General features: G+C 39.4%; 1 protein-coding gene across 2 annotated transcripts; it reads left to right on the forward strand.

Moving 5' to 3' along the window:
* Nucleotides 1-8,564: 8,564 nt before the first annotated feature.
* LOC307168418 (trypsin-like) lies at nt 8,565-13,945 on the forward strand. Of its 2 annotated transcripts, none has more exons than XM_079888367.1 (6): nt 8,565-8,938; nt 10,431-10,451; nt 10,564-10,732; nt 10,823-11,091; nt 11,167-11,303; nt 12,811-13,945. In XM_079888367.1, exons 1-6 carry the CDS (start codon nt 8,890-8,892, stop codon nt 13,105-13,107), a joined length of 942 nt encoding a protein of 313 aa, XP_079744493.1. In that variant the 5' UTR covers nt 8,565-8,889; the 3' UTR covers nt 13,108-13,945. The 2 variants fall into 2 exon arrangements, with proteins under 2 accessions (XP_079744493.1, XP_079744494.1); XM_079888368.1 differs by lacking the exon at nt 8,565-8,938 and adding an exon at nt 10,013-10,135.
* Nucleotides 13,946-27,311: the final 13,366 nt, after the last annotated feature.

Below are 27,311 nucleotides of genomic sequence, written 5' to 3' on the forward strand. Positions count from 1 at the left end.
AGAGTTAAACGAAGTTCACAGATACTCCACTAGGGGTAGCTCAACAGATTTTGTACCCCCCAGATTTAACACTAATCTGGGCAAACAGTCTTTTCTTTATGATGGAACTACTTTGGAATCGGTTTACTGGTACACTCAAGACAGTAAGAAGCATAGGCAGTTTTAAACGGTGTTTGAAAGTATGACTTAGTTGTCAGTCGTAGTCATTATTATATTATAGTCTATTTTTATTGTTAATTTTTCTGTATAATATGCATGAATATGATGAATGATTGATGTGTGATTTGCTGCCACTTGTCCTCTCCCCCTAGGGACCACAATGGAAATAAGTCTTTGGGCTTTATTGTGTTATCCCTGACTATTTATGTATGTTTAATGTATGACACAGAGTACTGTTTCATATTTTTATTTAAATAAAATCAATCAATCAATCAATCAATCAATCAATCAATATATAAATGTTAGCTAATAGAGATTGTGTAAATATTTATAAGATATGGCCTGTGATTAATTATTGTGCCTGGCTCACATCATGAATGAAAGAGGGTCAGTGGGTCAATTAGGAATTCATAGAATAGCTGAAAGTATTATATAATTTTCAATGGCTGCATGATAATTTGCGTTAATTGGTCATGAATGTGGAGAACAAAAGACATCAGACAACTTCCTACAATAGAATATTGTGCAACTGTTCAAATTAATCATATAAACAAATCATACCTATTAATAATACAAAGTACAACCCCATTTCCAGAAAAGTTGGGACATTTTGTAAAATGTTATAAAATCTGAATTTCTGAATCTGAAATTTGAATTTCTGTTTAACATTTATTTAACTGACAAAAGTACAAAGAAAAGATTTTCAGTGGTTGTACTGACCAAATTAGGCTAATTGTATTTTAATTGTAAATATAAACTATTTTGATGGCTGCAACACACTCCAAAAAGTTGGGACAGAGGAACGTTTACCACTGTGTCACATCACTTTTCCTTTTAATTATGCTTTTTAATAATTTGGGAATTACTCATTGTAATTACTAGGCTGATTGGGGATACTAATTATTATTATTATTATTATTTAATATTTTTATTTTTGAAAAAGTTTTGCGAGTGGATTTTTCGCCCAATCTCGCCTGATAGAAGACAGATGCTCAACAGTCCATGTTGTCGTCATTTGATTCTCCTTGATGGGCCATACATTTTCAATCAGGATCCTTTAAAGGATACTTAGTAAAAGTGTACGTGCGCCCGAAAGCCAAAAATGGTGTAGGACTACGGCAAAAAATATTCAGACTTATAAAACCGTGCGTATGCCAGAACCTGCGCAAAACTCCCTTTATAAATCCCAGTCAGCGAAAGATTGTGCGCACATGCATCTCCACCCCGAAATAACCATATTTGGAGCTTACAGCCCTAGTTTTACTATGCATATCCTCATCTGCATATCATTTGCATATGCATATTCATCACCTTGATACCATATTTAACGGTAGGCCTACAAGACATTTGGAAAATCGTTTAGTATAGCCTATCCTTGCCTTGTTTTTGAATAAATAAATCAAATAGTATAAAATACATTTCAGAGAACGTTTTTCTCAATCTTTTCCACTGGCCAAATAGTATTTTTAATTGATTTATATTTTGTAATGGAAACAGCCTTATTGTGCATTATTTGCACGAAAATATTTTCTCAGACAATCTGCTATTATCATGCGCTAAGCAATCCCCTTAATTACTCACCCTCATGTCGTTCCAAACACATAAGATCTTCGTTCATCTTTGGAACACAAATGAAGATATTTTTGATGAAATCTGAGAGCTTTCTGTCCCTCTATTGACAGCAACGTCATTGCAACTTTCAAGGCCCAGAAAGGTAGTAAAAACATTGTTAAAATAGTCCATGTAGCTACAGTGGTTCAACCTTAATATTATGAAGCGACGAGAATACTTTTGTGCGCAAACCCCCCCAAAATAACGACATTATTCAACAAATCTCTTCTCTTCCACGTCATTCTCCTACGCTGTTGACTTAGTGTAAACAGTGCAGCGCTTCTGGGTTCTACGTCAGAACGTAGGCTCACTATTGGCCGACGCTGGTCATGTGTGTGATGCGTGTGATACTGACCAGCGTCGGCCAATAGTGAGCCTATAATGACTGACGTAGAACCCAGAAGCGATGCTACTAACTTTCTGGGCCTTGAAAGTTGGAATGACGTTGCTGTCAATGGAGGGTCAGAAAGCTCTCAGATTTCATCAAAATTATCTTAATTTGTGTTCTGAAGATGAACGAAGGTCTTACGGGTTTGGAACGACATGAGGGTGAGTAATTAATGACATAATTTTCTTTTTTGGCTTCTTTCTAATGTTAATTTTTTTTTAAAATTGTGTTGCTCTTTAACTTGCACCAAAACATGTTATTTATACCATCCAAGCAGCCTATGTAATTTTAATAAAACAGCTTGTCTTCTTTAGTGATACAAGCTCAGAAACATTTAGAATCTGTTGATGTTTTTCATATAGACTATATTGACTTGGTGCCATTATGGATATTTAAATTGTGTTATTTATTTTTTTATTTTAAACAATATAGATGATTACTTTGTGGTAATGCAATATTTGTGAACACAACTGTGTATGTCATGCCATAAATCTCCAAAAACTATGCATGGGTGCTTGCTTTGGTGTTGCCACCCCTCATAGAACTCATGCCCCCCCCCCCCCCCCCCCCTTTGCCACCCTATAAATCATTTTCTAGATCCGCCCCTGGAAGTGACATACTTTGTAAAAAAATCACTTGCACAATCACTTGTTGTTTGTACATTCCATAACCTCTCATGACATCATGACTTTTTTCCAATTTTCTTTATATAATTTTTGTTTTATATTTTAGGAACTCTCCACCAACCTGAAGTGGGCAAGCCACCCTTTTCCGACTGAGAACCATGGCCTCGGATTTGGAGGTACTGATTCTCATCCCAGCCGCTTCACATTCTGCTGCAAACCGTCCCAGCGCATGCTGAAGGTCCTGGTCTGATGGGGCCAGCACGACAACATCATCCACAAAAAGCAGAGACGAAATTGCGTGGTCCCCAAACCTGACACCCTCTGGCCCCTGGCTGCGCAAAGAAATTCTGTCCATAAAAATTATGAACAGAACCGGTGACAAAGGGCAGCCCTGCCGGAGTCCAACATGCACCGGGAACAAGTCTGACTTACTGCCGGCAATGCGAACCAAGCTCCTGTTCCGGTCGTACAGGGACCGGACAGCCCTTAGCAAAGGGCCCCGAACCCAATACTCCCAGATCACCCTCCACAGGACGCCGCGAGGGACACAGTTGTAAGACTGAAAATACTGGTTGAGGCCTGCATGAGGCAAAAGGCCCTGATGGCTAATTAACATTCAACCTCCCCACACGGCCTGACTTCCTCTCACAAACTACTAAGAACAACTCATACAAGAACATGGTTTAATGTGAATGTTTATCATTGACTGTTATGTTTTTGGTGTCATTTTAAATGTCTCAAAGTGAATGGTACAGATATGTCATATCCAGATAGATAAAATAAAAGGAAATAAGGTTTATAGAAGTTTAGAGAAAACTGGTCCAGATAATGCCACCCCCCTTTTGTTGAATAAGAAGCCATTTTGAGGGTGGCCTCCCCCATCCCCCATGTTACCTGGTCAAGGGGATAAAGGAAGGTGTGCTCCGGGTCTCTGGTCTCTTCTTTGCTGGACACAAATGGAATAAGGTCTCTGTCTCTCTCTCCCTCTCTCTCTCTCTCTCTCTCTTTCTCTTTCTTTCCCTTTCTCTCTCTCTATCTCAGGTACAAGCTGGGTAAGATTCTTTGGTGTAACCAATGTATAATCATGTTCTAGATATTTGAATTGATTGTGGAATTGATCTCTGATATCTGAAATATTAAATTGTTACATGGGATTATTCTAACTGATTTTGACATTGTTCATTTAATGGTTTAAAGGAATAGTCAAACATTCGCTCACTTTTAGTGAGGCACAGATATTATTAAAACCTTTCATTTATGGAGTCAGATGAAATAACAAGAGAATACATGATTAATGTATTGCATTTAACCAACCAATACTTTGCATGAGAAAAGGACAGTAACACGTGATACCTTCCCCGTGTATTGGCGAACCGGCAATTGGACCAATATAGCGGGCCTTACACAGTCGAATGCCTTCTCCAAATCCACAAAGCACATGTGGATTGGTTGGGTAAACTCCCATGAACCCTCCAGCACCCTGGAGAGGGTATAGAGCTGGTCCAGTGTTTCATGACCAGGACGAAAACCGCACTGTTTCTCCTGAATCTGGGGTTCTACTATCGGCCGTATTCTCCTCTCCAGTACCCTGGCATAGACTTTCCTGGGGAGGCTGAGAAGTGTGATCCCCCTGTAGTTGGAACACACCCTCCGCTCCCCCTTCTTAAAAAGAGGGACCACCACCCCGGTCTGCCAGCCCAAAGGTACTGTCCCCGACCGCCATGCGATGCTGCAGAGGCTTGTCAGCCAAGACAGGCCCACAACATCCAGAGACTTGAGGTACTCAGGGCGGATCTCATCCACCCCTGGTGTCTTGCCACCGAGGAGCTTCTTGACTACCTCGGTGACTTCAGCCCGGGTGATGGACGAGTCCACCTCTGAGCCCTCAGCCTCTGCTTCCTCAATGGAAGACGTGTCGGTGGGATTGAGGAGATCCTCAAAGTATTCCTTCCATCGTCCGACGACATCCCTAGTTGAGGTCAACAGCTGCCCACCTCCACTGTAAACAGTGTTGGTAGGGCACTGCTTTCCCCTCCTGAGGTGCCGGACGGTTTGCCAGAATCTCTTCGAGGCCAACCGGTAGTCCTTCTCCATGGCCTCACTGAACTCCTCCCAGGCCCGATTTTTTTGCCTCCACAACCATCTGGGCTGCAGTCCGCTTGGCCTGCCGGTACCCGTCAGCTGCCTCAGGAGTCCCACAAGCCAGCCAGGCCTGATAGGACTCCTTCTTCAGCTTGACAGAATCCCTTACTTCCAGTGTCCACCACCGGGTTCGGGGTTTGTTGCCTCGACAGGCACCGGAGACCTTATGGCCACAGCTCCGAGCAGCCGCGTCGACAATGGAGGTGAAGAACATGGTCCACTCGGACTCAATATCTCCAGACTCACTCGGGATCCGGTCGAAGCTCCGCCGGAGGTGGGAGTTGAAGATTTCTCTGACAGGAGACTCGGCCAAACGTTCCCAGCAGACCCTCACAGTACGTTTGGGTCTGCCGAGTCTGTTCAGCTTCCTCCCCCGCCATCGGATCCAACTCACCACCAGGTGGTGATCAGTTGACAGCTCAGCCCCTCTCTTCACCCGAGTGTCTAAGACATACAGCCGGAGGTCGGATGAAACAACCACAAAGTCAATCATCGACCTCCGGCCTAGGGTGTCCTGGTGTCATGTGCACTGATGGACACCCTTATGCTTGAACATGGTGTTCGTTATGGACAAGCTGTAACTAGCACAGAAGTCCAATAACAGAACACCACTCGGGTTCAGATCAGGGGGGCCGTTCCTCCCAATCACACCCCTCCAGGTGTCACTGTCGCTGCCCACGTGGGTGTTGAAGTCCCCCAGTAGAACGACGGAGTCCCCAGTTGGAGCACTTTCCAGCGCCCCTCCAAGAAACTCCAAGAGGGCCGGGTATTCTGCACTGCCATTCGGCCCGTAGGCACACATGACAGTGAGAGACCTATCCCCGACCCGGAGGCGCAGGGAAACGACCCTCTCGTTCACCGGGGTGAACTTCAACACATGGCGGCTGAGCTGGGGGGCTATAAGCAAACCCACACCAGCCCTCCGCCTCTCACCATGGGCAACTCCAGAGTGGTAAAGAGTCCATCCTCTCTCAAGGAGTGTGGTTCCAGAGCCCAAACCGTGTGTGGAGGTGATCCCGACTATCTCTAGTCAGTACCTCTGTAAGACTGAAATAACTGTAAGACTTGAGAAATTAGATAAATGCCAGGCAGTCTACTTGAGGCCCTGAGAGGACAAAGGACCTCTCTGGAAATTAACATTTGAACTCACCCTTGTGCACTATCGAGATGAAAGTCTCACTTCTGAATCATCCTAATCTACATTCCTTCTCCTCATCCCCCACTCCTTCTCTCTCATGCTAAGATCACCTAAATTCACCCAAAAATGTGTAATGTGAATAATTATCATTGAGTATTATACATGTTTGGTATCATTTGAAATGCGACTGGTACAAATGTCTCATTTCCAAATAAGTAAAACAAAAGGTAATAAGGTTTTTAAGAGTTTAGAAATAACTGGCACACAAAGGAAGGTAGTCTCTAGACAAATGGTCTCATACCCCCAAAAGGTGTCAACTCTGAATGTAAATTCCCATTGTTAGCAGATGTTTCCATGTGAAAGAGGTTCAGTCTATATAATGAAATGCAGCAAAGGGCTCTGGTTCTTTTTGTAACTCAAGTTGGCCCATGATGCTAAGAGTGACCAAAACTCTTAGCATCATGTATTTTAATGTCGGGTTTGCATCTCTTCTCTTTATTTCAGAGCATTTGATGTTATTGTATTGATTATCCTTGAACTGATTATGAAATTGGCATGATAAATTTACCTGACATAATTTAATTGTTACATTTGATTATTCTAACTGACTTTGACATTATTTTCATTAAAGAGTTAAAAAGAATAGTCAAACATTCGCTCACATTTAATGATGCACAGATATCATTAAAACCTTTTCATTTATGGAGTCAGATGAAATAACGAGAAAATACATATGAGAAAAGGTATTGCATTTAACCAAAAATACTTTGCCACGAGAAAAGACAGTAACACGTAAAGACCTTCTGCGCTGGTCGGATGCCGGACTTTGGGCCGATTGAGTGCGTGTTTATGCCTCTCAACCTCACGCACAATCTCAGATTCTCAGGCTCCTTCCCCGTCAGCAAGGTGACGTTCCACGTCCCTAGAGCTAGTTTCCGTGTCCAGGGAACAGGTTGTCGAGGAACCCACCTTCGACTGCCGCCCGATCCACTTAGCACCGGCCCTTTACCTCTTGCCGGTGGTGAGCCCACGGGAGGGGGGCCCCACGTCGCTCTTTCGGGCTGAGCCTGGCCGGGCCCCATGGGGGGAGGCCCAGCCACCAGGCGCTCGCAAACGAGCCCCAACCCCTGAGCCTGGCTCCAGGGTGGGGCCCCGGCTGCGCCATGCCGGGCGACGTCACAGTCCTCGTTTTAATTTTCTTCATAAGGGGTTTTATAAATCAGTATATATATATGAAAAAAAAAATCAATCATTTTCTTTACATGTTTTTGTACTGTTTGTGACTCTTCTTTCTTACATCCCCTTTCTTATTTCCCCTAATAAACTCATTAGAAAAACTTTCATCTTTGAAACACAATATAAGTATGTTCTTTATGGTTAAATATACACTAGGCTACTATTAAAATGTGAATTAATAAAATTGTTAAAATACTAAATTGATCAGAGGTGAAAATAAAGACATTTATAATGCTGAAAATTCAGCTTTGCCATCACAGAAATAAATAAAATTTTAAAAGATCTTAAACAGTTATTTTAAATAGTAATAATATTTCATAATATTACTGTATATTTTTGATAAAATAAATTCTGCCTTGGTGAAGAAACCTTTTGAATGATTGAGTGAGTGTAAATAAATATGTATGTCTTTATGATTGATACCAACACATAGTTTGGAAAAAACATGCATGCAGTTGATTGTACATTTCATTATCTCTCACATACATACTTTTAATGCCATGACATCATCATCATCATCTCCCATGGCTTTCTAGGAAACATTCATGTTTGTCCTAAAACCGGTAAAACTAGATAACCGACATTTTACACAACATTGATGGAGAAAGTCAGTATATATATATATATATATATATATATATATATATATATATATATAGTCTATATACATAGCCTATATATATGATTTTTTTTTTTTTAATAATTTTCTTTACATGTTTTTGTACTGTTTGTGACTCTTCTTTCATACATCCTCTTTTCCCCTAATAAACTCACTAGAAAAACTTTCATCTTTGAAACACAATATAAGTATGTTCTTTATGGTTAAATATACACTACTGTTAAAATGTGAATTAATAAAATTGTTAAAATACTAAATTGATCAGAGGTGAAAATAAAGACATTTATAATGCTGAAAATTCAGCTTTGCCATCATAGAAAAAAAAATAATTTTAAAAGATCTTAAACAGTTATTTTAAATAGTAATAATATTTCACAATATTACTGTATTTTTTTTATCAAATAAATTCTGCCTGATTGATACCAGCACAGAGTTTGGAAAAAAATCACATGCATGCAGTACTTTTTCTAACCTGAGCTGGGCGTGATTGTACATTTCATTACCTCTCACATAAATACTTATGACATCATCATCATCTCCTATGGCTCAAGGGCATGCTTTCTAGGAAACGTTCATGTTCGTCCTAAAACTGGTAAAACGACATTTTACACAACATTGATGGAGTAAGTCAGGAAGAGGCAGAGGCAGACAGGGAGGTTTAATAGAGAAAAAAGATCAACTAGCAAAGAAAATGTCAGACTTTTGTGAATTTATGACATTGTAGGTCTACTTCATCCAGAATGCTGTTATTTGTTCCTAAACTGGAAGCGACATCATGTAAATCAAAGTAGAGACACCTGAAATGACAGGTGATTGGGGCGTGTTCTGTAAATACTGAGAATAAAGGCATATGAAAAAGATGAGTCATGGTGGGGGCTGAGAACAAATAAACACAACAGCACCTGATTTACATCTCATTAGAGAGCTGAGAGTTGAGCAGACAGCAGTCAGAACACGCAACAGAGCAAGTATGAAGTTTAACACCACTGTTGTTGGAACCATACTTCTCAACATAGCAGGTAAGATCTTACTAAAGTCCATAAGTGTAAGCTTAATAATGTTTAAATTATTTAATAATGACAAGCCAGTTGAATTCCTCTTGCTAAGGACCTTTGTAACTCTCCCACCCTGATACCTGAAATGGCTGAACTACAAACACACTTTTGTAACATTATACGCTACCGTTCAAAAGTTTGTGGTCAGTAATACATTTTGTTTTTGGAAAGAAATTAAAGAAATGATCACCTATATTAAGCAAGGATGCATTTAATTGAATTAACTGAATTGTATTAATAGTCCAGGCCTGGTCCTCTCTCATCTTGCACTGTAGTCACTTTTATCCTTCCGGATCTCCTCCGTGAGACTTGTGACCGGTGTGGCGTGCAGGTGACGGCCTCGCTGCGTTCCCATGGCCCTCGGCCCGCACTGCTTGCCACAAAGAAATTTTGAAAAATGGCGGTAAACAAACAGTTGATGGGCCCCATTGACCTCCATAGTATTTTTTTTTTCATACTATGGAAGTCAATGGAGCCCATCAACTGTTTGGTTGTGGTTAAACTATCCCTTCAACAGGATACACTATTCACACCATTCATACTTCATACTTAGGCCTATGTGTTACTTTTTCTAACCTGAGCTGGGCATGCTTGTTTGTTTTTTATAACAAAAAAAAAAAAAGTTTTATTTTTGGCAAATGTAAAGGCCCTTTCACACCAAAAGTGAAATGAATAGCTGAAAAATGCTGAAGGAAATGTCAATTCATGCCTGCTCAGTGCAGGAAGTTCAAAACTCTCAAAATAAAAATAGAACAAAAAAAAAAAAAAAAACACAAATGTGATGTTTGTCTAAAGTCGTTTTTTATTATATGGTTGAATTCGTTCATCGTAGGTCATCAGCAATGACATTGGTTAATATTGTGGTGAGCACGACGAGGTCGAGGGCCGTGAGAGATACGAGACCGGTGCGTCGCGCACGTGTCGCTCATTATCAATCACGCCACCGGCCTCGCGCCGTCCTCCCACGGCCCTCGACCTCGTCGTGCTCGCCACACATATATTTGTGTTATTTCACATATTTAATTATTGCAGGAAGAGCTCCAATAACCATCTACAATAACCATCATGTTTACACAGCACACACAACACCTCTGCCCCTTACTCACGATTTCTCTCAACATGGGGACAGGAGATGTGTCAGTCAGCAAATGGGAAAACAAAGTAAACTGTGTTACTTATTTGAAAAAGTAACTCAGATATTTTGTTGTAAATTTTAAAATAATGTGTTACTTTACTACTTGAAAAAAGTAATCTGATTACATGTAATGCGTTACACCCAACACTGATTTTAACAACATGGCTATAATTCATGTGAAAGTATTATCTTGATTAATGCCAATAGTATGTGCCAACACATTTATGTAAAAGGTGAAACAGTGAGGTTGTGGGTAACACAAACCAGTTCATCAGCTTTGTAAGTGTTTATCTAAATATCTGGTTTCTGTCTCCCTCATAGGTTCTCTCTGCCAGTTAAATGGTAAGTTGTCTTTTTCTTAATGACCATAACAACCTTGTTCCACATATTTTGTATGCTTTTGGGCATTTTAGTAAGAAAGTTTGAATTCCCTCACTTTCTTTCCTATAATCAGTGTGTGGTCAAGCTCCCCTCAACACCAAGATTGTTGGAGGACAGGCTGCAGCGGCAGGGTCTTGGCCGTGGCAAGTCAGCCTTCAAAGTGCCCTCTATGGAGGCCATTTCTGTGGCGGGAGTCTAATCAATAAAGACTGGGTTTTGTCTGCAGCTCACTGCTTCCAAGGGTATGAAATTGAAGCTTAAATACAATACAACTCAAGACACAATTATACATTTATCACAGTGGGATTAAAACTGAGTTTGCCTATTCACAGCTCCTCCTTGGGTACCATTAGTATCTACCTAGGACGTCTGAACCAATCGGGCTCAAACCCTTATGAGCAATCCAGGACAGCGAGTCAAGTCATTACCCATCCTAACTATAACAATCCAAGCAATGACAACGATTTAGCACTGCTCCAGCTCTCCTCTTCTGTGACGTTCTCTGAATATATTCAGCCAGTCTGTCTGGCTGCTGCTGGTAGTGTAGTTGCTGCAGGTACAGAGAGCTGGGTCACTGGATGGGGCGTGTTACAAGAAGGGAGTGAGTAAATATTTACTTGCAAATACTGTAAAGCTTAGCAACTGGCCATTAAAATGGTCCTCTGATCTGTCACAGGCAACCAGATTCCTGACCTACTGCAGGAGGTGATGATACCAATTGTGAGCAACAGTGACTGTAATAATGATTATGGTGGCATCACAAGCAATATGATTTGTGCTGGATTAACTCAGGGAGGGAAAGATTCATGTCAGGTAAGACTTTTTTAATTTATAAAAATATGAACATTTAAAAAAAAAAAATTGGGGTGGGTGGCGGGGAGGGGGGGGGGGGGGGTCCCCTGCACTGAACTGTACATTGCCTATCAGGGTTGCCAGATCTGAGTAGCAAAATTAGCCCAATGAAACATCAAAACTCAAAATATGCAACTCTCACATCTGTCTCTCATCTCTCAGTCACTGATATGCATTACGCATAATTTAACCACTGAATATGCTAGTAGTATCCTTTGATTTCATAAAGGAGCTCACACCCTTTGCATACCCTTTGTCAGCTTAAAGTTGGAATGAAACAAGTAGTGATCATCTTTTCTTCCCTATTGTGACATATATCCGAGTGAAACGGCTTCTCAAATAGAACAAATCTAGTTTTTTATTATTATTATTTATATTATTTATCTCTATTATTTTATTTACCTCTATATTACTGGATTTTAACAATAATATAAATAAGCACATTCTTCACATTCTCTTGCTTAAATACAAAATTACTGCCGTGCATGCAAAGACCAATTAACATTACAATAGAATCCATTGGGTGTCTCTGCTGACCTCTGAAAAATAATAATATAACATGACATTTCATGACTATTGCCACTAGATAGCCTTATAGGGATAGTTCAACAAAAATGAAAATTAGTCCATGATTTACTCCTCTAAAGGACTACCCTCAAGCCATCCTAGGTTTCAGACGAATACAATTGGAGTTATAGGCTATTAAAAATGTTTTATAGGCTATTTATCTGAAGCGAAGCGATGTGTTTATGTTAGAAAAATATCCATATTTAAAACTTTATAAACTAAAATAACTAGCTTCTGACAGACGGCCGTAAACATCGGATTATGACGAAAGAGTAACCCATACCCTCAGGGCCTTTCCTATTGCTCTAACACTAGTGGCAGGGAGAACGGGGAAAAAAAAAAAAAACTAGAAGCAGAGCTGGACAGAACAATTGGAGTGGAATAAATAAGTGGTCATTATACTATCTTCTATTGCCTTCTCCAGAAACTGGAGGTTAAGTAAGGTTATGCTCCTTGTCATTGCCCCGGCTTGATATACAACCATCTGTAAGCGTTCTGTAAAACTTCGATCAGCGTTGAGTTCCCTTCTAAAGGAAATGTCCACGTTATGTATGTAACCCTGTATTCCCTGAGAAGGGAACGAGATGATGTGTCATGTCGCCATACTTCGAGGATGCCTGCGCGTCTTCCTTTAGACAATATGAATCTGATCACGTGTACACCTTGTGACATGCACTGTGTCTGTCAATAGCTTAGTTTCACACGTGCCTCAGACACCGTGTTCAGCGGAGACGCGTCACCATAGCATCATCAACGCAGCGTCTCATTCCCATCTCAGCGAACCGGGTCACATATGTAACAGACATTTATATAATAAAAAAAACAAGTGTCAATTTTGATTTCATAGTGACTATATAACTGTATTTTCAGATGTAAAAATGTTAAGTGTTTATCAATGCAGGGAGACTCTGGAGGTCCACTGGTCACTAAGAACGGCTCCCGGTGGATTCAGTCTGGCATTGTGAGTTTTGGTCAAGGATGTGCTAATCCCAACTCTCCCGGTGTGTACACCAGAGTGTCTCAATACCAGGACTGGATCAACTCTTACATGGACAGCAACCAGCCTGGATTTATTAAATTAAGTTCCAGTGGATTCAGAAGCTCACCTGACCTGCTTTTATTTTCCATTTCTCTCACATTCTCCATTATTCCTTTTATATGCTCCCTATATCTCTCTTCAGAGAAATTATTTGAATGATTATTCTCAGGTTTTTTTGATTAAGAGGACAATTGTGCTGTACAAGTTCTCGGAAACTCTCAGAAAGAGATATTGTCATTTATTCTTTACCTTTAAAAAATGTATTATTGTTGTAAAGCTACACTTATTGTGTTGTTACAAAAGATTGTGCACTACAGAAGTTCGGCAAACATGTGCCCTCAGAGTGTTTGAATAATGAGGGTGCGGTTTATGACATTTGGCCTAAATATGAAACATACATAATGCCTGCAAATATAATGCATATCTAATTATTTTCCTCACTTTGGGTCAGAACTGATATTTATAAGGGGCTATATGTAAGAACTGTAATGTATTGTTTTTTTATTGTGTGAACAGCTTGTAACGAAACTTAAAAAAAAAAAAAAAAAAAAAAAATTCCCAGACTTCATAAATTGTCTATGAAAGCCTAGACTGATTTTTATGTGACGGACTCGAGCCGGGTTCGCCAGGAAAATTCCAAAGTGATGCCTATAAGCGTGAATTATATTCCATTAAGTGTCAAATTAATACAATATTCAGGATAATTCTGAAAGAGCTGTTTTGTACTGTATTGTCAATGTCTCATGATGCAAAGGGATTTATAGTCTATAGTCTCAAATATACTTTATAATCAAACTATCATAAGTGTAATTTTAATTACCTCGTCTGTCGACATGATGCTGCTGAATTGCAGAGCTTGTGCAAACATATCGACATCACTATGAACAGAAGCTTTAACACTTTTTTTTTTCACCGCTGTCATTTTTGTTGTGTTTATTTTGTTGTTGAGAGCAGGGCCGAATTTACCTAATATTGTGTGACATAGGAAAAATACATTTTTGGGACCCCCAAACCCTGCCTGCTGTCGGTCAGAAACCTTATATGACCAAAACTGCTACTTTTTTTGAGGAAATGGAAAAAACGTTTTTTTTTTTCTTTTTTTTTAATAATTAAACACTGTGTCGGCAAAGTTTACATACTTGCATCATGTGTCAGACTCATTATATTATTAAAATTTTACCAAAATGAAGCTCAGTGGTTACCAGGTTTTTGACCAGCAAATTTCAGGGAATAACGGACATACGTGTTATGTCCGTCATTAGAACGGCTGCACCTGAGTCAGTAAATGGATCACAGTTATGTCCGTTTTTACCATAAACAAGCTGAAACATGGACTCATCTGACCACAGCACACATTTACTCTAAGTTTTGGACCGCCAGCATCTCTGCATTGAACAGATGTATAGCTTTCTCTTACAGAGATTCCAGTTGCATTTCTTGATGCAGCGTCAGACTGTGTTAAGTGACAACGGTTTTCCAAAGTTCTCCCGAGCCCATGATGGTTTCTTATGCAATGCCATCTGAGGGCTTGAAGGTGACACACATTCAGGTGTTCTGCAGTGCCTATATACTGAGATTTCACTGGACTCCCTGAAATATTGTGAAATATGAATTATGTGATTTTGAATTGTTTGACAATTCTCTCATGAAATTTGGCACAGGGTTGTAGGTCATGAGTCATGCTTGCAAAAATAGAGCCTTTGGCTGATGCTCCATTTATACCCAAACATGATACCCTCACCTATTACCAGTTCACCTGCTTAGACTTGGACTATTCAACTTGGATGTTCTACCAGAAAGACTCGGGAGATAAAATAATGTAATGAAGCATACATTTATTAACAGCCCAGCAAGCATTATTATAAAGTTCTTTGGCGTAGGCCCCGTCCATAGTTCGTAATCCGAGGAGGTCGTTTGCACCTGTTTGAGGTCGTTAGCTGCATAAAGACACCTGTCCACCCCATACAATCAGTAAGAATCCAACTACTAACATGGCCAAGACCAAAGAGCTGTCCAAAGACACTAGAGACAAAATTGTACACCTCCACGAGGCTGGAAAGGGCTACGGGGAAATTGCCAAACAGCTTGGTGAAAAAAGGTCCACTGTTGAAGCAATCATTAGAAAATGGAAGAAGCTAAACATGACTGTCAATCTCCCTCGGACTGGGGCTCCATGCAAGATCTCACCTCGTGGGGTCTCAATGATTCTAAGAAAGGTGAGAAATCAGCCCAGAACTACATGGGAGGAGCTGGTCAATGACCTGAAAAGAGCTGGGACCACCGTTTCCAAGGTTACTGTTGGTAATACACTAAGACGTCATGGTTTGAAATCATGCATGGCACGGAAGGTTCCCCTGCTTAAACCAGCACATGTCAAGGCCCGTCTTAAGTTTGCCAATGACCATTTGGATGATCCAGAGGAGTCATGGGAGAAAGTCATGTGGTCAGATGAGACCAAAATAGAACTTTTTGGTCATAATTCCACTAAAAGTGTTTGGAGGAAGAAGAATGATGAGTACCATCCCAAGAACACCATCCCTACTGTGAAGCATGGGGGTGGTAGCATCATGCTTTGGGGGTGTTTTTCTGCACATGGACAGGGCGACTGCACTGTATTAAGGAGAGGATGACCGGGGCCATGTATTGCGAGATTTTGGGGAACAACCTCCTTCCCTCAGAGCATTGAAGATGGGTCGAGGCTGGGTCTTCCAACATGACAATGACCCAAAGCACACAGCCAGGATAACCAAGGAGTGGCTCTGTAAGAAGCATATCAAGGTTCTGGTGTGGCCTAGCCAGTCTCCAGACCTAAACCCAATAGAGAATCTTTGGAGGAAGCTCAAACTCCGTGTTTCTCAGCGACAGCCCAGAAACCTGACTGATCTAGAGAAGATCTGTGTGGAGGAGTGGGCCAAAATCCCTCCTGCAGTGTGTGCAAACCTGGTGAAAAACTACAGGAAACGTTTGACCTCTGTAATTGCAAACAAAGGCTACTGTACCAAATATTAACAATGATTTTCTCAGGTGTTCAAATACTTATTTGCAGCTGTATCATACAAATAAATAGTTAAAAAAATCATACATTGTGATTTCTGGATTTTTTTTTTTTTTAGATTATGTCTCTCACAGTTGACATACACCTACGATGTCAATTTCAGACCTCTCCATGATTTCTATGATCATGATTCTATGATTCATGAGTGGGAGAACTTGCAAAATAGCAGGGTGTTCAAATACTTATTTTCCTCACTGTAAATGGACAGCGCCATGTCACATGAACACAGTCAAGTTTTCCTAAAAAGTAAAGTTGCCAAGCAGGGTACAGTTAGTTTTAGGTTTGATATTTGCTGCATATTCACCTAGGTTGCTTTAGGAACCTTAGACGGTTCGTCTGTACAGTACACCAAAATGTTTTATGTAAAACTTAGTTATTCACCAAAGGAATTTTTTTCATGTTCCAACGGTTGTAGTATGTTCCTAGTGACCAGACTGACTTACTACAGGTGAGATTTTGACAATACCACCCTTACTGTATGTACAGTAAACAAATAATTTTTTTATGAAAAATTAAAGGAATTTACCAAAAGGGGTTTTCCTTCTTCCAAATGTTTTTAGTATGTTCATAGTGACCAGACTGAATTATTACAAATGAAATTTTGCCAATACCTCGCTTACACAGTACCCAAAAATTTGTTTGGAAAAATTACTGTAGTTCACCCTAAAGTGTTTTTTCATGTTCCAAAGGTTGTAGTACTTTCCCAGTGACCAGACTGACTTACTACAGGTGCATTTTTTACAATACCTCCCTTACTGTACATACAGTACACAAATTATGTTCATAATCAAATTACAATAATTCACCAAAATGTTTTCCATCTTCCAAATGTTGTTGTATGTTCATAGTGACCACACTGACTTATTACAGGTGAAATGTTGCCAATACCTCGCTTACTGTAAGTACAGTACACAAATATTCAACTGAAAAAAAAATCTGTGTAATTCACCTAAAGTATTTTTTCAAGTTCCAAAGGGTGTAGTACTTTCCTAGTGACCTGACTGACTTACTAAACGTGAAATTTTGACAGTACCTAATAATACTGTATTACATAATAATATCATACTGTAATTCACTAAAATGGGTTTTGTTTGTTTTAGGTTGTAGTACATTAATAGGGGCTGCATTGTTATTAACAGCAGTGAGTGAACCTGTTCGCATTGGTGCAGAAAATCTGACAGATATTGAACAGCAAGATCATGGAGGCATTCAAGATAATGTACAGTGCAGAATTTTATGACCAACATGTAATATTTGCTTCTTGTACAGCAGGAATGATGGGTCTGATTGCAGAAGCCAATACACATGTCCGGTATTACATTGTATGTGTAACGTGGCAGGCTGGAACATAGAGCAGGTTCCAATGCAGCAGTAGTACTTTTATTAAATAAACTGAAGACTAGACAGACTCAAAAACTCAAACATAGGGAACGGCACAACCAACATCTAACAACATCATGAACCCACAAACACTGAAACAAGACAGGGTTTAAATACAGACACTAACAAGCTAAACAAGATAACAAGGGGGGCGTGGTTAATCAGAAACACCTGGGGATACTAATAAACTAGAAAAACTACAAAGGACTACAAAACATGACACAGAACAGGAAATAACTAAAGTCCACACAAGACAAGGGAAACACAAGACAGGAATCATTACAGTATGCAAGGTTATTCAAAATAATAGTTTCTTGAAAGGATGTTGCAAGTTGGCTGTTGGCATCATCTTTTCTGACACTGACTCTCCTGTCAATCTGTATGTAGTTTAGTTGTCCTTCATGGTCAATATTTTCACATATTTTAAGAGTCACATGTGCTGATATAGCCACCTGACATGCAAACACAGTATGTCTCCACCACTTACAAACTTTGTCCTTACATGTGTTGTAAAGTTTTCTTTCATCGACGCAAGACCAGGAGACAGTTGGGATCGCGTTCAACAGAAGTTATTCTTTATTGAGAACTCCGCTGTACGTGGCTGCAGTACTTCAAACATGATCTAACTCTAATACAGTATGCATTGTAGTTATATACATTCCAAGGGGGAGGGATTACATAGAGGTGGAGACTCTGAACAAAGCATGCAAATGAAGTAGGAACACACCCTACTCTGAGTCCAATTGAATCAGCATAACTATTCACATGCTGATACTGGCCAGGAACTCCAATTCCAAGAGCCATCCCAGAGCCATTAAAGGTCCCATGACATGAAATTTTCACTTTCTGAGGTTTTTTAACATTAATATGAGTTCCCCTAGCCTGTATATGGTCCCCAAGTTTCTAGAAATTTCAATCGGTGTAAATCGAGCTTTTGCTATCTTTCTCTGCCTTTGAGAAAATGGAGGCTCATACGCGCTGATCTTGAATCTCCTCTTTTTGACGTCATAAGGAGGAAATGTTACCTCCCCTGTCTCTGCTTTGCCCGCCCAGAGAATATTTTCCGCCCATAAAATTCGATAGGAAGTAGGAACGCGCGCGCGTGATTTTAGTTTGTCCACGAGAGATATCATGGCTTTTGAGCGAGCAAAGCATAATAATTGCTCAATAAGTGGATGTACAAATGAACACCGAAGGGTCAATACAGAGCTGGGCTCGCTGAACGTCTGAAACTAAAGTCTGGATCACTCTCTTTGGCTCAGCTACACACCTCGGACAAGTAAGTCAACTAATGATATATAAGTGTGTTGCTTTACTGTTTATGGTTACCTAGATTGTTACACGTAGAATGTGGCTGTAACATTAGCTATGCAGTTTATGTGTGTGAATACACACACTGTAAACGCGAGTGTTGTACACTTCTTTGTTATTTGGATAACCGTTTTCCTGTTGGTTATATGGCGCGCGCGATATCCGCATTTCAAGATCGCAGAGCTTGTTGTAATTGTAATAAGATAAATACAGACTTTACAGATCTCTCATGAAAAGGCAACAGTAGGTTAGCGTTAGCTACATGATAATAACTGTAAACCATCCGAATAAAGTACCGTATCCAGACATAATATTTTAAACTAGCCATTCGGAAACGTCCTGCTGGAGCCGCTGAGTTGCAACTTCTTCATCCATTGCTTCTCCATCCGGATCAGATTCTGGGTCAAACTGAAATGCTTGAAAGACTGCGTGTCTTCGTGCCATTGCTATATCCAACGTAAACATGCACGCCACGGTACCGTTGCGCAAGATGGTCAAGGCCACACCCGCCCTCCACCTTGCGCCGCTTTTCTCTGCCTTTCTCCTCCTTATTAGTATTTAAAGCTACAGACACCGAAACGGCCCGTCTGAAGGAAGCTCATTCTGGGACTGGCTTGTAGTGGCTATAATTCTGCACCGAGGCTGAATTTTTGGAAAAAGATTTCAGATACAGTACTAGGGACCACTAAGGCCTATATTAAAGCCTACAAAAAGTAGCATGTCATGGGACCTTTAAAGACAAAAGGTTAAAGTCAATCAACCTAACGATTCAACGTCTGGGCTCCGAAAGGCAGAGGTGGGAGTAAGTCACACATGTGCAAGTCACAAGTAAGTCTCAAGTCTTAACCTTCAAGTCTCAAGCAAGTCCAAGTCAATTTTGTGAAAAGCAAGTCAAGTCAAGTCACTGCTTTATGTCAAGCAAGTCAAGTCAAGTCGTAGCTTGGGTCACAAGTCACTGGCAAGTCATACAAACGTTTGATGATTTCACAGAATTTATATATTAAAATAAGTTAAAACTACATAAGTTGTGGACTATGGTTTTATTTGCAACATTTTTTTAAATATGCATTTCCACATACAGCTGAGTGGTTAAAAATCTAAAAAAGAAATAAAATTTCAAACTACATAGCCTAAAATGTAAATGTAACTGAAATTAGGCCAACATTAAAGCATGAAAAATAAATATGCCTCAAACATTGCAGAAGACCATTAAAAGGTATTAAACAATTCACAATTCAAGTATAATGGTTCCTATGCCACCAAATGGCATTCTTCAAACTGGCATCCCCTTTATGGAACATGAACACATCCTTAACAACAAGTTAGATCTTTCCTTTTTAACAAAAGAATAACAAGAAAAAAACAGTAATAATTGAATTGACACAAAACTTACACCTGTCAATCAGGTGGATTGACTATTGTACATTATTAATCTGTGTGAGTGAGTGATTTATTAATATTTGTGAATGATGTGTGTGCATGTGTATGAGTGAAAGGTGTATTGTTTGCATGTCCATGGTTGTGTTTGACTTTCTCTGTGTGTGTGTGTGTGTGTGTGTGAGAGAGAGAGAGAGAGAGAGGTGATTTGATTGAGTGTGATTTATTCATTAATATTTGTGAGTAAATGTGTGTGCGTGTGTATGAGTGAAGAGTGTATTGTTTGTTTGCATGTGTGCATGGTTGTGCTTGCAAGTTTGAATTTTTGTTTATTTGTGTATGCATGTTTAGGTTCGAAAGTCTGTATGTTTTTTTTTCTTTGTGTGTAGGTGTCTTTTTACAATCTTTTATGTGCATCCCCAAAAACTATCCAATTATTAGACACTGTACACATGCTATTATGCTATTAAAGGACAACTCCGGCGCAAAATGAACCTGGGGTGTAATAACACATGGGAACCGAGTCGACCGTTCTCTGGGATTTGTTTTCATGATAATCGAATGTAAAGAGTTTTATCTCTAAAAACTGATTAGCTTATAACGCTAGTATATGGGGCATAGAGTAAGTAAAAAGAAATCGCTAGTTAATACCACTAACAAGGCTCAAAATAGCCCCACACTAACACTAATGAGGGTGCTTGTTAGTGGTATTAACTAGCGATTTCTTTATACTTACTCTATGCCCTATATACTAGCGTTATAAGCTAATCAGTTTTTAGAGATAAAACTCTTTACATTCGATTATCATGAAAACAGATCCCAGAGAACGGTAGACTCTGTACCAATGTGTTATTAATTATTATTAGCCTAAATTACAGTTAAATTTTTTTTATATTTCTTTTAACATTCAAGTCAACCCTGGGATAGCAGACTATATTGGTAGCATATAACTAGACAGTACAAAGGGATGTAGGCAGGTAAGAAAAACTGGAATATGGCATATTTTAACATATTTTAACCCGATTTTAATTTTCAAGAAATTTTTTGTTTTTCGCTGTGCTTTTGTATGTAAGGGATTATTCAGATCATAAAAAAATCATTAATCCAAGGCACTCGAATATTATTAAAAATATATAGAAAGCCTTTATTTCATCATGGCTTTAATATTTTAAAATCAGGTGACAAGTAGCCTAGCTACTTGCACACCTATGCGTTGCGGCTAAGTTAATGAGCCTGCAGGGTGTGTGACCAAAGCCCCTTTCACACAGAGATTCCGGAAAATACACGGATAAAGTGACCCGAGATTTGACTCGGGTTAGTTTGATTTAGGTTCATTCACACTGCCAGTGATTTTCCGGAATAAGAGAGTGCGTTCACACACAACCCGTAAAAATCCCGTAATCCCGTAAAGACACATGACATCGATGTGACTTTAATGTCTCAGCAGCGTCTTAAGTTTGCTTATGAGCTGCGATTTCTCTCTCGAGAAACCATGCTTGTGCATTTCTTTCTCTCTGATTCGATCATAAACTTGCGCATTACATACCGTTTCACAGCTGGCGAACGATCCCGAGCTTCAGCGTCATCACTACGACATGGCATTATTACGGCTTTTGTTCACACAGCGCGCGTTCCTGCTGCGTCACGTGATTGTTGCGGTGCGTTCAAATAAAGATATTTATTTTTAAAAAGACAAGTTATTTCGAGTCATTTACCTCAAGTCCGAGTCAAGTCTCAAGTCATGAATATCAAGTCAAAGTCAAGTCAAGTCTTTTATTAATATTTGTCAAGCAAGTCTCAAGTCCTAAAATTTGCAACTTAAGTCTGACTCGAGTCAAGTCATATGACTCGAGTCCCCCATCTCTGCCGAAAGGTGAGAATCAAGTGATCTGACTCATTTAAAACACAATAGAGAAAACAGGTCTGGCAGGAAAGGAGACTCTTGCTGGAGACTCAATAAATCAGTCTATAAACTTTATCAGTTTATATACTATTGCAGTGGAAAAACTAAATTAAACATTTAATAAATATGTAATACAACACTTCCCCCTTTGAGAGTTCTAATAACTCTCACAAAAATACAAATTTAGACACTTAAAAGTTCATTCTTGTAACTGGTGTAAGTTACAGGCACATAGCAAGTTCATTCTTGTAACTTGTGTAAGTTACAGGCACGTATAACTTATTCTGTGTTGTGTCCTTGATTTATATGAGTGTCATAGTTCTTCTCGAAACCATAACTGTTGACACCTGCGACGCAGGGTGTAAAATGTCATATAAACTACATGATTACACAGAAAACCATGTAGCATAAGAGTGGAAGTCGGGAAAGTCCATGGCGCCTGAATAGCTGTGAAGTCTGTTTCCTGTAGAGTCCATTTCCCACGTAGAGTCGCTCTGATGACTCGTCCCTCATGAGGCTTGTTCATGGAAATCTGAGGTGATGCTTTACACCAGGTTTCCGCTTGCGAAGACATCAACACATACCTATAACACAAGAAAACAAAGAAACGGCAGACCAGCAGTGTTCATGCATAGACTTCATTCTTCCATAAGTCATTTGATCGTATAGTGGTTTTACGTCTAACTCTTATCAAAGTAAAACTTCAGGTGACCATATAGTTTTTACATATAACTATATTACAGAAAACATTGTGATCGTATAGTGTTTTTTCTTTTCCTAATCTTAATTGATTCGACACCTATGGACCAGTGAGGTAAGGATGGACTAAATGGGGAAAGGCCTATGAGGTAGTGTCTTCACCCTGGGTTCACCCCCGAACGCCTGTTGCGTTCAGTTCTTCCCAGGGCACCTCACGTGTCCGTGTGTCCTATCCTGTCCCTGTAGAAGGGGGAAACAACTGTACAGTGTGTGAGAAAATTGGCACATTTCCATTCTCCAGTGAAACATCAGTCCTAATAGGCATCATAACAGAGGTGTCTGACTGGAATATTCTGTGGTATAACATTTAAGGCTGTGAGTATACTGAATGTCCCCCAAACAAAGGCTGCTTTCATCTTTGTTGTAAGTTACTGGGGAGATTAAGCAATCACAGCCTAAATGGTTAACACCGTATCAAGTTGCCCCACGAGTTTAACGAAGAGGGAAGGGGCTGCTTCAGAATAGCAAGCAGGCTAAGCAGAAGCTGAGTAACCTTATTTACTTCTTTAAAGTTCTTTTTGCTTTTCCTACACTCATTCATCCAATGGCCAGGTTTACCACAGTAATTACAGCTGCCCTCTTTTTTAGGACATTTGCGTTTCTGTTTCTCTGAATTGACCTTAAAGGATGCTGCTGCAATTTTTACTCTTGCCTTGACATCAGAGTCTCTTTCCCAAGAGTTCTCGTACACCATGTGATGTTTAAGTAAGGCAACACCTTTCTGTGTTCTGGCAAAAGACAATGAAACCATGTGCGAACCAAAGGGCCATTATCACCTAACACCTTCTCTGGAGTGTCTGCAATTCCACTGTACTCTGAAGCGCTCTGGCAAAATCTTTCTGTGTACTCACAGTTTCACCCTTCTTCTGTACCAAACTAGTGATCTTTGACCAGTCCACGTTCGGTCCAACAATGTTCGCTAACACTCTCAAAACTCCATCTCTCAATTCATCTTTTCTGGCATTTTGAAACTCAGAATTGTTTACAGCACTTTCAAAATCATTGAATTCTGACTCAGTCAAGATCTGTGATATTAGCTGAGTGACTTCAGCTAGAGACATATCGTAGAGCCGCATCTTTTTGGACAACTCTCTCCTAAACTCAGAAAAATTTCTTTGCACTGATGGCAAACTTTCAGCAATTCTCTCAATATCTTTAGGACCTAAAGATGTTTTGACTGCTTGTGGCTGCAATATGGGGGTTGCTAATGAAACTGTATCAACACCTTTTCCCTGAGGCTTTTGTCTAGCTACGCACACTTCAACTGCATTTACATCTGCATTGACATTGTCCTCTATACTATCAAAAGAAAGGTTCGAAAAAGCTCTGAAAGGTTAATTTAAAACACAATAGAGAAAACAGGTCTGGCAGGAAAGGAGACTCTTGCTGGAGACTCAATAAATCAGTCTATAAACTTTATCAGTTTATATACTATTGCAGTGGAAAAACTAAATTAAACATTTAATAAATATTTAATACAACACATGACATTCACTTTTATGGTCTTTCTCCCCCCTCCAAATTCAACATCGACTTCAACCAAAAGTAATGTAGAAAGTCAATGTTGATGTTAACACTGTTTTATTTGTATTATCTTTCTGATTGTTCATGGAATGCCACTGGGATTATACATAAATTGTAATTAATTCCTTGTGGTTCAATATCACCTTTTCATTATTTTGTTGTTGTTGATCCTCTCTGAGGAAAGTTGTTCTTATATTATAATAAACCCTTTAACTGATTGTTTTGTCAAGTACTTTTTACTTTACTATTATTTTATTTTATTGAAGTGACGATAAAATAAAAATTGAAGTAAAACAAATGTGTGTGTTTCAATGAAAATATTTTTTTCAGTTCAGTTTTTTTCAAGTGTTTTCAGTCAGGACTACCTTGGGTAAAACATATTTAAGCAATTTAAAGCTGCAATAATTTTGCTGAGCAAGTACATAACCAGCCAGTGTTAAAAACAATCTGCTTGCCTTAGCTCGATTTCAAAATTGTAAGCTTGTAATAATGTTTTTAATTCCAGTAGTACTGGTGGATTTCCGCGGGAAATTCGAGCATGTCTTTGCGTCATTACGTCACATCTGTACACATAAAGAAGGCGTCTCGGCTATTAGGCTATATTGCGTGTGAGTATGTTGGTGGTGGAGTGACAACTGGAGAGTCACCCGTTGTAAAACGCGAAAGACTTCGGACTTGGGAGAAAAAGAGAGACTGCAACCGGGCCCATGCGAAAACAAGGACAAATATTGGAAGGGCATTAAGTGTAGTCATGCAATGCTGATGTTGTTAACATTAACAATGTGAGAATAAAGTATAATTTGCACGGTTTGACGTGATATGATAAGCGATCGTTAGATTTAATCGGCGCGGTTTACAGCAATGCTTTTTTCCCCGTAGTTGGTCAGAACAAAAGTGAATGTTGCTTACTTGTTCAGACGACATTTTCCAGTGAAAATTCTTGTGTTGGTCATACTTACAAAAAAGTAGAATCTGTGATTCCGAATGACAGTATCCACAGCACCAGCGCGGTGATTGACAGCCGTACATTCTCCTCAAAACATTGGATTCATCCGCGCTGTGCCATGCCGAGGCGCAACGCACGTAAAGTTGATAATTCCACGAATAACTGCAATTGCAGATTTCGAACAGAGATGGTGACAAAGGAAAAACTGCGGACTGCAGCTACAATTACAATTATTTAATTATTTTATACAATTATTTACTATTACAATTATTTAATATTTATTCATTGCATAATGTAATTGGTTAACACATAACTGTTAGTGGTTTATTACATAATTAGTCCGTGTCATTTTTACCGATGTAAATAGTGCAAAAGATGGTACCATGCACGCTGCATTGGACTATCACCAGACAAGCTACCTGGAAAAGATGCCCAATGGTTGTGCTCACTGTGTACCTAGTTAAACAGTGGAGCCAAACACAACTTTTAAAATTGTAATGTCTTATATTAAGAATACTTGATAAGTTGCCTAAACTTCTGCTTTATTGTCCTTGTTGCAATATAGATTACCACTGTATATCTGTATTTTGGGACTTACAGTTAAAGACCCAAGGACCAGATATGATTAATTAAGACCAGGAGTTAGAATTGCTATCAATTTAAGACACGAGTCAGAATTATAATAAATTAAAGACATTTTTACTGAAGATAGTTTACAGTTTCATCGGGCAGAACTCAGCTTCAAGACTCACAAGGAGTTTTTAGGCTGCCCTGCTTACAGTTACAAAGACCATCGCAATTATACTAAGGTCTAAGCTAGGTCCTTGCTTCAGGTTGAATGATTCTGATTGGCTAATAAATAGATAAACAAATATTTTCCACACATAAACAGATAGACTGAAGCATATCTCCATCGATTATGCAGCTGACACTCGGACCCTGAATTTATAGAGTTCTTTATGGTTAAAGGGATAGTTCACCCAAAAATGAAAATTAGCCCAAGATTTACTCAATATTTTTCTTACACAAAGGCATCGCTTCGCTTCAGAAGGCCTTTATTAACCCCCCGGTGCCGTGTGAAACACTTTTATCATGGATGGATGCACTTTGATGTACTTCAAAACAGAAACAGCAATTCACAGCCATTATAAAATTTGGAAGAGCCAGGACACCTAGGATGGCTTGAGGGTGAGTAAATCATGGGCTAATTTTCATTTTTGGGTGAACAATCCCTTTAAATATACACTACTGTTCAAATGTGAATTAAAGGAATAGTTCACTTCAAAATGAAAATTCTGTCATCGTTTACTAACCCTCAAGTTGTTTCAAACCTGTATTCATTTATTCCTTCTGTTGAACACAAGGGAAGATATTTTGAAGAATGTTGGTAACCAAAAAGTTGATGGGCCCAACCACAGTATTTTTTTTTCCAACTATGGAAGTCAATGGGGCTCATCAACTGTTTGAATGATAGTGTAAATAAATATGTATGTCTTTATGATTGATACCAGCACGGAGTTTGGGGGAAAAAAAATCACATGCATGCAGTTGATTGTACATTTCATTACCTCTCACATACATACTTTAAATGCCATGAAATCATCATCTCCTATGGCTCAAGGGCATGATTTCCAAGAAACGTTCATGTTTGTCCTAAAACTGGTAAAACTAGATAATCAACAAAGATTAGTAAGGGATAATGTATAGCGAGGCGGTTGTTATAGCGAATACAATGCAGACAGGCTGATCAGGAACCCGACTCAAAGCGGAGGAGTCTTGAATCAGCCTGAAGGGGTTGTATTCGCTATAACAACTGCCTCACTCTACATTATCCCGCTTTTTACATGGCTACTTACCAAATAAATCAATAAATTGACACAAAATATTGATTTAAAAAGGAGTTTATTGATTTAAAAACGATTGTATTGCTTCCGCTAAAGAAAATAGTCCGTTCCGTCTCTACGGTTAGAATCCTGCGTCCATAGCAACGCTCTGTTTTTCATGGCAACGGTGTGTTATACTTAGCAGCGGTCTGTTATCAAGAAATAACGGGGGGGGGGGGGGGGGGGGGGGCTGAGAACTAAATAAATATGACAGCACCTGATTTA

This window comes from Squalius cephalus (assembly GCF_949319135.1).
Source record: "Squalius cephalus genome assembly, chromosome: 1".
NCBI classification, from domain to species: domain Eukaryota; kingdom Metazoa; phylum Chordata; class Actinopteri; order Cypriniformes; family Leuciscidae; genus Squalius; species Squalius cephalus.